A 10,866-nucleotide genomic window follows, 5' to 3' on the forward strand; every position below is an offset into this window, starting at 1 on the left:
ACATGCTTTAGGCCTTTGCTCTTTGATACAGCCCATCCATCTTTGGAGACTGCCTAATTCCCTTACTTCATTTACACTGCTACCTTGAAGGTATTAATAGATAATCACATCCCCCTTATGCTCCCTTTTCCTATGTTTAGCTCCTTCAGGCTTTTCTCCTAAATCTTAAGCTTCCATCAGAATAGAACTATCTATCTTTTCCTAAACATGGTTAGAAAGTATTCTTAATTATTTGGAGTTCAATCTTAGTAAGAAAACTATAACACTATTAGTAGTACCTTAATTTTAACATGATCACTGTTATTTGTCTAAGAGTAGTTCAATGACAGTTCACTGCAAGCTATTTAAAACCTCTTTATGCTTGCTTTTTTCCAGGTAGCAGCTTCCTGGTTTGCATTAAGACCACTTACTTCATATCCCTTGGTGAAAGACTTGAAATTCAGCATTAATGATTTCAGTGCTGGAACTGTGTTGCTTTGTTTTTTGTTTTTTTCCTTCAGCTGCTCCATAATGGTCCACAAATCTACTAAACTTGTATAATTTAAAAAAAAAAAAGCCAGCTGTGTGTGGGGGTACATGCCTTTAATTCAACTATTATGGAGGCTGAGGCAGGAGGATCACAACCTTGAAGCCAACTGGAACAATTTAGGCCCTATCTGAATAAAATTTTAAAAAGGGACTGTAGCTCAGTGGTAGAGCACTTGCCTAGCATGTGCAAGGCCCTAGATTAAATCCTTGGTACCACATACACATAAAAACAATAAAAAAAAAAAAAAAATCTAAGCTAAATTTAACAAATTCCTTCATCTATGGATTGAGAAGTATTTTCAGATAGTAGCAAACAAAGAAGAAGAACATCTGTTGCCCTTTTCTCCCTACCAGAAGCAATATTTAAAATCAAGAAAATAATCTTGCTACTCTAGGACCTTAAACCCAAAAGGCAGATGATTCTTTTGTCATGATCCTGCTTCCCTTCTCCCTCCCTTCCCTTGGCCAATATTCAAGTCAATCTGTACTCACCAGAAATGCACCTGAAACAGCATTACAGTGAGCATTCAGATAGGAATAAACAGTAATACTCTCATTCCTGTACTCAACCAATAACTCAAAGGCAGGGGCTAGATAATAAGCAGCACAAATTCTAATTTAAAAGAAAGGATAATTAAACATACTGGAAGAAAAGTTACATTTTGATTATGATATTAAAATTTCTGTGGTTTCACTCCCCCCTTCTGGTTAAAAATAGGGGGCGGGGGAGAGTACTTATATAAAATAATGACTAATGTGTGATCTTTACAATGTACTTTCTTTACTAACAAGGACTAGTAATATCATATGCTGATATTATTGATAAACATTTTGTGAAAATCCTGTTTATAAAAAACATCAGATTATTCCTAGACTAATAAAGTATATGAAAAATAAAACAAAATTCAAAAACTACCCCTTTAGTGAAAATGCTGGTTTTTAAACTAAATCTCACAGCCCACTAATGAGCTGTGAAATCAATTTAGGTGGTCACTATGGTTATCTTAAATACATCCATATAGAACAGGGATAGGCATTGATTTACTAAATGTTTTATATACTATGTATGTAACAATGTTATGTTCTTACTTTAGTCACAAACTTTTTGTATCTGGGTCAGAGACCAAAAAAAGAAAAAGCTTTAAAGCTTTTTTTCTAAAGCGCTCTTGTATTTTTGAAGTTATTTCAACATGATTACTTGTGAATATTCCATTTTACTAACAAACTAAGCCCTGCCAACTGTATTTTAGATTCTGGAAAATTCCAGTTTGAAATGAAAAAAATTACAGTTATCTTTTAATTAATAAGCAGTAAGGATGTAAGGGATAACTATTGAAGCCAGATTACAGTGTATAGGGGTTTACTACATCATTTGCTCTATTTTTGCATGTTTGAAATTCTAACAAAAATACAAAAGAAAAGAACAGTAAAGAAATGGATCTAACAGATAATAATTACAACAAATAAATTTATAAATTGGGACCGTTAAACATGCTGTTTTGGGCTGGGGTTGTAGATCAGTAGTGAAGCGCTTGTCTTACACACATGAGACGCTGGGTTCAGTCCTCAGTACCAGATAAAAATAAATAAAATAAAGGTGTTGTATCCATCTACAACTAAAAGAATGTTTAAAAACTAAACATGTTGTTTCTAAGGAATATCAACCTAGGAACTTCAATGGATTTAATTGGATTGCCTTCTTCAACTACAACAGACTGGTTTAGAGGTCTTAAATACAAAAGGAATTAGATGAAAATAAGTCACATGTAACTAAAAAAAAAAAAACTATCTAAGAGGACAAAATAACATAAATAACAATAGTTCAGTGTTATTTCATTATCTTATTAGTCAACCTTCAACTAATAGGAAGGAATACAAAATACCTACCTACCTGATAGGATTTTTCAATTCTTAATTGTTTTAATTCATGCTGGCAATTTTCCCAGCAAGTTTAATATGAGATCTCTGTTTAACAGAAACCATTCTGCCTTCCTTGAACAAGAACTCCAAGCGTTGTCTGAAGTAGATTTTAAGGCAGTCAGATTTCAAAAAAGTACATGCCTTAAAATCAATTTCATTATTTCTAAAAGTAAATTCTAAAAAACGTTTTAAAACAGTATTATCTCTCTGGGTTCTTTTCCTATTGGAGAAAGTGCCTAAGCACTGTGCAATTTGTAAAACTAGAAGTGAATTTTAGACATCATCTAATCCAATGATAGCTAATACTACCATCAGGAAAAAATGAAGAACCAATGGCATAATTTGTATATGCAAACACACTCTTACCTATTCATTTTTATGTATCTTACTAAACCTGTAACATTGTGCCTTGTTAGTATTCCATCAGAAAAGGCACTGATGTTTTGTCATTATTTTATATTTAATCACATTAAGAATTTCAGTATCACTTGGATATGATTAAAACCATTGGTATGGGCTGGGGAGGTATTCAGTGGTAGAGCATGTGCGAACCCTGCGTTTCCTCCCCAGCACCACAAAAAAACAAAACAAAATAAAATACTGGTATAATTTGGGACTTAATGTTTTCTCAAAATAGAACCTTACACAACATATAGAACATTGACAATCTGAGAATGATTTCACATTATCATTTACATTTCACTGTCTAGTCAATTTGAAGTAATACCCAAGTTCTATCAATGATAAAACAAAGGGAAGCAAAGCATATCCAAATTGATATACTTCTCAAAAACACCATAAAGCAGGGTATAAAGCTCTAGTAATTAACATTATTTGGTAAGAAGACCAGTCTTAAAACATTCCATAATTGTTTCCAAAACAGCAGAAGAATACCATTTAGCACTTTTTAATATGAGAAACATAACACAGTATGTTTCCATCAAGCTGATCACATCTGTTTTAAAGAACAGATAAGACTTGAGGTTTTGGTTGTTGTTCCTGTTGAAAAAAAAAAAAGGAAACAAAACAAAAAGCCAGCATGTTTCTGGGGAACATTAAATATGTCTCCCGCCAACTCAACTGTGTGCAAATTACAGTGGATACTTAGGAAGTTCTTTATTTAGTAAACCTTATTGCCATTCAGATAGACTAATTTAAAAGGTTCTAAGTGATCAGGTCAAATAATCTCAAGTTAATTAGGTTTAATTGATAAGCATTTGTCTTTATACACACAAAAAAACAAACAAAAAAGTTAGGCCTACTTTCAATGTTAGATAAAACACTAAGTTGAAATTAGGTACAAATTTTGACTCCTGCTCCTAAGCTGAATGAATTCTAGAAAAACAGATACATTTTACTTGTGTACTCACTCTTTTATAAATTTAGTAATCAATATCACTGAGATAAAGTTTTTTATATGGTATCACTTTTACATTCAGTGAGTTTCTTTATGTATATAAGCCTATAAAATAGTTTGTATTCAATTAATTTTATTGGAGAGGTTTTCCTCTTTTCCCAAAGCTAATTCTTAGCATCTAAAAGTATTAATTGAAGAAAAATCCACCAAAACTTCACAAACAAGTTTAAAAATGCATTATCTAAGTTTCTTAAATTAAACTCCATATTATCAGTGTCACTTTTTAATTATATAAAATGCTTTGTTTATGAGGCATACTAAAAACCAAGCCAGTTAGGTGAGGTAATTCTGCACCATTGTTCTAATTTCACTGTGTCAATTTACTTTAAAGTCCTCTGTTCTAGACTTATTCTGACAGCTTTTATCTTTCCAGATGCTCCTTAAATGAAGATTCATCCCCCAATCTTATATCCTGCTTTTTCCTGGTATTACTGAAGTCTTTCTTCTGTCTTTTCCTTTCTCCTACAACTTCATTCTCTATGCCTGATCCTGTCTAGATTGGGCTCACTGTAACAATAAACTAAATAAAATGCATCAGAAATTTGTTCACAAATCTCACTTTTTCCAAAACAGCATAATTTTATTCAAACTTTTATTGAACATCGGTATTACTGAAGTCTTTCTTCTGTCTTTTCCTTTCTTCTACAACTTCATTCTCTATGCCTGATCCTGTCTAGATTGGGCTTACTGTAACAATAAACTAAATAAAATGCATCAGAAATTTGTTCACAAATCTCACTTTTTCCAAAACAGCATAATTTTATTCAAACTTTTATTGAACATCTCCTGTATGATTCAACAAACCTTGGTTGTTTCTCTCCACATTTCACTTTATAGATGCTAACACCTTATCACCCCCCCCCCATATTGTCTGATATTTAAAAACAAAACAAACAAAAAAACCTTTACACTGATGGAGCAAAGTTTCAAATTTCACATATAAAACACCTTACTTTCAAAAAGTTACCTCAAATTAATTAAATTAAAAAACGAGGTCCAAACAGAGCACATTTTTAGACACATGTGGTTATCTCTGAAGGCCTAATTAAGTACTTTTTATTTAAAAAATAAAGATATTATATAACATAATGTGCTAACAAAAACATTTTTAAAAAGGCAGTACAATAACATGTTGCCTTTTATTAGTGTTTAAAGGTATATTCCACAAGAGAATATGTTTTACATCAGAAGGGTATAGATAAGAAAAAGAAAAGGCTTTTCTTAAAAAAGTCTACTTTTTCATGAGGATCTGAATAACTAGTACAAAATCAGACCTCTAATGAACTTCAATCTTAATCTGTGTCAAATAAATTCACTCTGGAGCACGATTATATTTTAAGTGGGTTATTTTTCCCCTTATATTGTTTTTAAAAACCTTGGTATATTCACAGATTTAAGTTCTACATTTCCCCCCCCCCTCCCCTCTCCAATTTGGCCACAGCCACCTTATAAAACAAACCCATAAAAAGATCCTGAATGTAGAAACATGGCCTTTCCTCCCAGACTCCTGATCAATTTCTCATGCCTGGGTGCTCCACTGATATCAATTGTGATATTTTTAGTCAATTGCTTGAGAGACTGAAAGCAATATGATCTCCTGAGGAAAGTCTTTAGTTCATGGCAAACTTCTGGTCAAATCTTATTTGGATTAATTATATTAAAATCTGCTATATGTTTAGCATGTCATTTGTCTTAAAACAAAAAGCCAGCAGGTTTCTAGGGAACATTAAATATGTCTCCCACCAACTCAACCATGTGCAAATTAAAGTGGATACTTTAAAAAAATAATAATTTTATATATATATATGTTGTATATATAGCAAAAGCACAAATCTCTGTTTGGGGTCTTCAAAGACCCATTTACTTTTATTCAAGATGACAGAAGCACTAACAAGTGTTCAGAATATACATACACATGAAGAAAAATAAAGAATAATGTTATTTTTTAAAGTAATAATAATAATAGTTAACATTTAGTGATCCAATATGTCAGGCATTGAAACTAAGTCTCCATTATCTCATTTAATCTTCACATTCTCCCAAGGAGATTGTAATCCCCATTTCAGAAATGAAACTGAGGCCTGCCTTATTCAAGGTCACTCAGCTACAAAAAGTAGAACTCAAACCCAGTTCTATGGGAGTCCAAAGCCTGTGCTCTTGATCACATTATACAGGCTGGTTTATACTCACTCAATTTTAAGTAAAGCTTTCAAATGTCTTATGTTTCTTCCTTAAAATGAACCACATCTTTGAGGATACATACAAAAATCAATAAATAAGGATTTTACTTGAAACTGTTTTTTCAAGTCTACATGTTTGGATAGGAAACAAAATCCATCTGAATGAAAGCCCTGAATCCATACGGTAATGGGTCACATACTCATTTTGGAGCTGAAGAGATCTTGGGGGTCATCTAATCCAAACTCTTGATTTTAAGAATAGTGAAAACAGGGGACTTTTGAAAAACATTTATTCTCAACATAAACTACCAGATTCTCAATCCAGAAATACTTTTTTTGAAACATCCTTTTCATAAATAATCTAACATTTTCACATCATACAGAACATAATATCCCTTTCTGAAACACTGTAAGAAAAAAACAACTTAATGACATGAAGTCAGACCACTGCAGGACTATCTTACTAATTTTAAGTTGTATATTATCATAAGGTATGTTATAGAATGCTATAAAATGGCATCCTTATCTATATAAACTCAAATTCAAAAAACAGGTATTTCTTCCTTGAATTCAATTTGTACAATCATTTGGGTCAACTACTCGATGATCTTCATTTTTCTGTCATGTCATGTGATTGAATTCAAGCTCATTTCAAGAGAAAGGCTGTACTATACTGTATTTAGAACACACATCACTGACAGCAGCCAGATGTCTTTGAAGACCCATCCAAAAACCTTGCTTTAGTTGCTAAGAAACTACAATTTCACCATAAATCATCAAAAAGAGCTATGCCAGCTGAGATTAAACACATAAGATCGAGAATCTCACCTATTGTACAAACAAACCAAGCTATTTCCATAAATTGAATAACCAAAATCAAAATTAGGTTTAACTCCCACTGTAAGCATAGACAAAAACCTGATAAGACAAATCAGATTAACTCTACTGTGTCTTCCACAGTGGCTTCACACTTGGAGGAAAACAGGAAAAAACACCCATTGTACTTAGCATATTCAAACACAAGAGAAAGAAAAATGTCTTTCCTAACTCCCTCTGCCCCCCACAGTGATTATCCAAAACCATAAAGCCTATATAAAATTTGAAAAATACAATTTGGTACAATACTTTTATTTACCCAATGATGTTTTTTCAATCCTGTGATATATTTTCGTTTTAATATTCAACATTTAAGCCTGGTTTCTCTGATTTTTTTTTAAACTGAAGTCATTTAAATTTGAGTCCTTTTTACAAGAGTAATTTGAATTGCTCTATCAAAACAATAAACACTGAGATCAGTAAAAAAAAATAATAATTTATATTTCATTCTCCAGCATTGATTTTTTTCATATAAAAAACTTTAAACCTCTAAATATCTGTTTCCACAACAGCAGAAACAGACTCACACTCCTAGTCTTGCTTCTGAAAGATCAATTCAGCAGTTGAACTGGTAACACATGCCTTCAACCGGAATCTATTTTGCCTAGACGCCCCCATGCCTATGATTCCCAACCATTTCTCCATCTTCTCTAAAGAACACCAGTTCAAAACCAAGTTCTCTTATTTCCACTGTACCCTGCATTACCCAGAGGCTACTTTTATATTCCTCGCAAATAACATCTTTTCAGATATTGAAACTCTTCGGTCCTGAAACTTTTAGATCTGAAAAGCCTACTTCCTCCACATCCCTCTGGGCAGCAACTACCCTTCATCCCACCACCGCACAGTCGCAGCTGTGTCCCTGCCTTTCCAAAGGCCCATCCAATACCAGTCGCCTGCCACAACTCATTGAATGCCCTCCCTTCCCTAACATATCCTCCTGCATTTTATTCCCTTCCATGATTTCTAGTTTCCTCATACCCTCGTCTCTATACCCAGACACCCTTACTTTTCTAATATTTCCCCTACCTCAGTTTCACCTCTTTCTCCCCATCCTCCCGTTCATTTTCATCTCCTTATTTAGAAACTCCTTTTTGCACTCCCAACCACTAAACTAGAATGCCCCGCACTCCACCCTCTTTAGCAAACCCAACCCTCTTCCCTCCGCTCCTTTGGAGACACACTGCTGCTTCTCGTACAAGGTCCCCTACTGCAGTCAACCCACTCCTTTATCTTCCCCCCACCCCCACATCCAAGGTTCTCCGATTCTACACCCCCTCCTTAGGGTTCTAGTACTCAATTCACTCAATATTCTTCATGACCTTCCTCATTTTCCCCTTATTTTTAAAAATGTCACCAATTTTACGGGGCCCAAACAGAATTCTAGTCGATCCCAGTGCCCGGGAATCCCGTTCTCTCGGGGAGCCGACCGACACCATCCCTCCACCTCCAAGAACACAAACGCCTGTCTCCTGTCACCGTCTTTAAGAAATGCGCCCCCTCCTCATCCGCCCCCGCTACTCCACCTCCTCATGTTGGCTTCCTCGGTGTCCCCTCGCCGACCCGGAGGGACAAGCGAGGTGGAGCCCCAAAGTCGCCAACACGTAGGGCTCACATCGGACGCCCCCACCTCTCCAACAGGCGGTCTCCGGAAGACCTTACACCCGCACCTCTTCAAACCCCTGACCACCATCTTCTCCTCAGACCCGCAGCCCCTCAGACTCCCGCCCGGCCCCCTTCCCCTGGCTCCGGCACCCCTTCGGGCCCGGGCCAACTCCTTCGATAGCAGACATCCCACAGCCCCCGCCCGGCCCGCCCCCGGCGCCCTGCCCGCCCCCGGCGCCCTGCTTACCGTTCTGAGCGGCGACTGGCCCTGGGAGCAGGGAGCCAGAGACCAGCAACAACGAGAGGGCCAGGGCGCTGGGGAGCGACGGGCCCGACATCCTCCCTAGCAGAAGACCGAACGCCTAATGAGCCGGGGCCGGAGCCAGGGCAGGGGGAGGGAGGGGAGGGAGGGAGGGGGCGGGCGAGCGCGCGAGGGAGTAAGCGAGGGAGGAAGCCGCGGCTCCGCTCCGTCCTTCCCCGTCCTCCTCCTACCGCCGCAGCGCCCAAGCCTCGCGAGACCTGCGCTCCGGGCCGTGGGCGGCTGAGCAGGAATAATTGAAAAGCTCGCGAGAGAAAGAGGCTTCGTCTGATATTCCCGCCCCTCAAAGTCGGTGTCTCCGCCCCTGCAGAAACTGATTGGTCTAGCGCGTTGTAGGTCACGTGCCAAGGCGCTTCTGGCCACGTGACGGGGCTAGGGGACGCTCCGCCTATTTTTCTGGCGGTGGCGAACTGAGAAGTGAGCCTTTCGTTTACTCATCTCTGCAACGGGCGTTCCTGTAAATAACAGGAAGCGTTGGGAACACAATACATTTCCTTAACCATGCGTTAGCGCTCTTGGCTGTAAAATTTGATACGCCATGTCCGCTTTTATGCTTCATCTCGTTGTCGCCTATCAATTCTTTATTCCCTATCAATTCAGAGCTACTTCTTCCTTCTAGACTTCGACTATAGACCTCTACCGATAACAGACCCCAGCCTTCCCTCGCATATATTTCACTTCCAGACAAAGTGTTGCGCTGGCTGTGCCTTCCTGCCTCGACATCTGTTCTGTCTGCCTGAAATGTCCTCCTTTTCCACCCCTGCCTACTCCCTGCACCCCAGGTTTGGCCTTATTTTAGCTCCGCTGTCTTTCAGGGCCAAAAGTTCAACTAGCCTAATTGCATGTCCACAGACACAATTCCACAAGGAAGTCATCATGTACCAATTTATATAAATACTCCTCGGAATTGTTTATCGAGTACTTGCTGTGTACCAGACACGATGAAACCCATGTGAGAATACAGTTCCTGTCCTCACAGAGTTCACAGCCTAGTCCCTCAGAGGAGTGAGGAAGAGCCAAATGACCTATAGGGCATCCAACAAAGCCCTGTGGAGGTTTATTGGCTATATGGTCACTACTGGTTTCATGAAAGTTTGGAAAATGTTCTTATTTAAGGGTGTTTTTTGTACTACCTTCAGTGCTGGTGGTTGGCAAAGGAATTTCTACTGCTTGGCTCATCTCTGAGTCACAGCAGACATCCATCCTGGGGAATGTCTGGAGTAAAACTATGAGGAGCCAAGTGAATAGTCCAGCTGCCCTGACGATTCAAAAAGAGGGCTTGGAGAACCTGGAGGAAGGAGATCCTCACATTCTCTGAAGCTAATGTAGTCTCAAGCTTTCAACAGGAACTAGACAGCTGGTAGTTCCAGATTGAGCTTTCTAGCAAGGGCTAGGACTATAACTATGAAATGTTGTAGACTGAAGTGAAAACTAGATTTCTTCAAAATCTCAGGTGTGTGAATCCAAAAAGAAAGAAAAGAAAAAGAAAAAGTTGGCATGTATCTTCATCTGAACAAAGGCCATTCCACAGCCCTATAAGAAGGACTATCAAAGTTGATTGAAGCTTTCCTTGATGCAGTCATAGTAACCATAACAAATATTCTCTATTTGATCCTTGCAGCAAATGAGCCTTATAAAATTGTTTTGTGGATAGGGAAATTGAGGCTGAGAGAACATGACCTGCCCAGGGGCTCAAAGTGTTTGTGTTAATCATTAATGCCAAACAGTCTGGTTTACCTGCTGCTAGGCTCATGAGAGAAGTGCATTTTCTTGTCCTTTTGAAGTTGGGAGTGGCATGCAACTTATTTTCAGCCAGTGAAATGTGAGAAGTGACATGCATCATTTCCAAGCAGAAGACTTGGATTCAAAACCTGGAGCACTTCCAACACATTTAGGGTCGCATACTCCTTGCCTTGGGGGTGATTGGTAATCAATGATGATGAACACACGTGTCAACGTGAATCTTATGTCTGCCTGGGTTCTTGAGTTAGCAAGATAAGCTAAGCCCTGCTGTCAACCCA

The 10,866-nt window shown here is 37.9% G+C and overlaps 1 protein-coding gene across 1 annotated transcript in view; it reads right to left on the reverse strand.

Annotated features, from left to right (window-relative positions):
* Nptn (neuroplastin) overlaps nucleotides 1-9,010 on the reverse strand; it is a 67,716-nt gene extending 58,706 nt beyond the window's left edge. Inside the window, exon 1 of the mRNA XM_027924768.3 lies at nucleotides 8,774-9,010. Coding sequence (XP_027780569.1) covers nucleotides 8,774-8,864 — 91 coding nt within the window. The 5' untranslated portion in view covers nucleotides 8,865-9,010. The remainder of the gene's footprint in view (nucleotides 1-8,773) is intronic.
* Between the last annotated feature and the right edge of the window lie 1,856 nt (nucleotides 9,011-10,866).

The sequence above is a fragment of the Marmota flaviventris genome, chromosome 2, assembly GCF_047511675.1.
Source record: "Marmota flaviventris isolate mMarFla1 chromosome 2, mMarFla1.hap1, whole genome shotgun sequence".
Taxonomy (NCBI): Eukaryota; Metazoa; Chordata; class Mammalia; order Rodentia; family Sciuridae; genus Marmota; species Marmota flaviventris.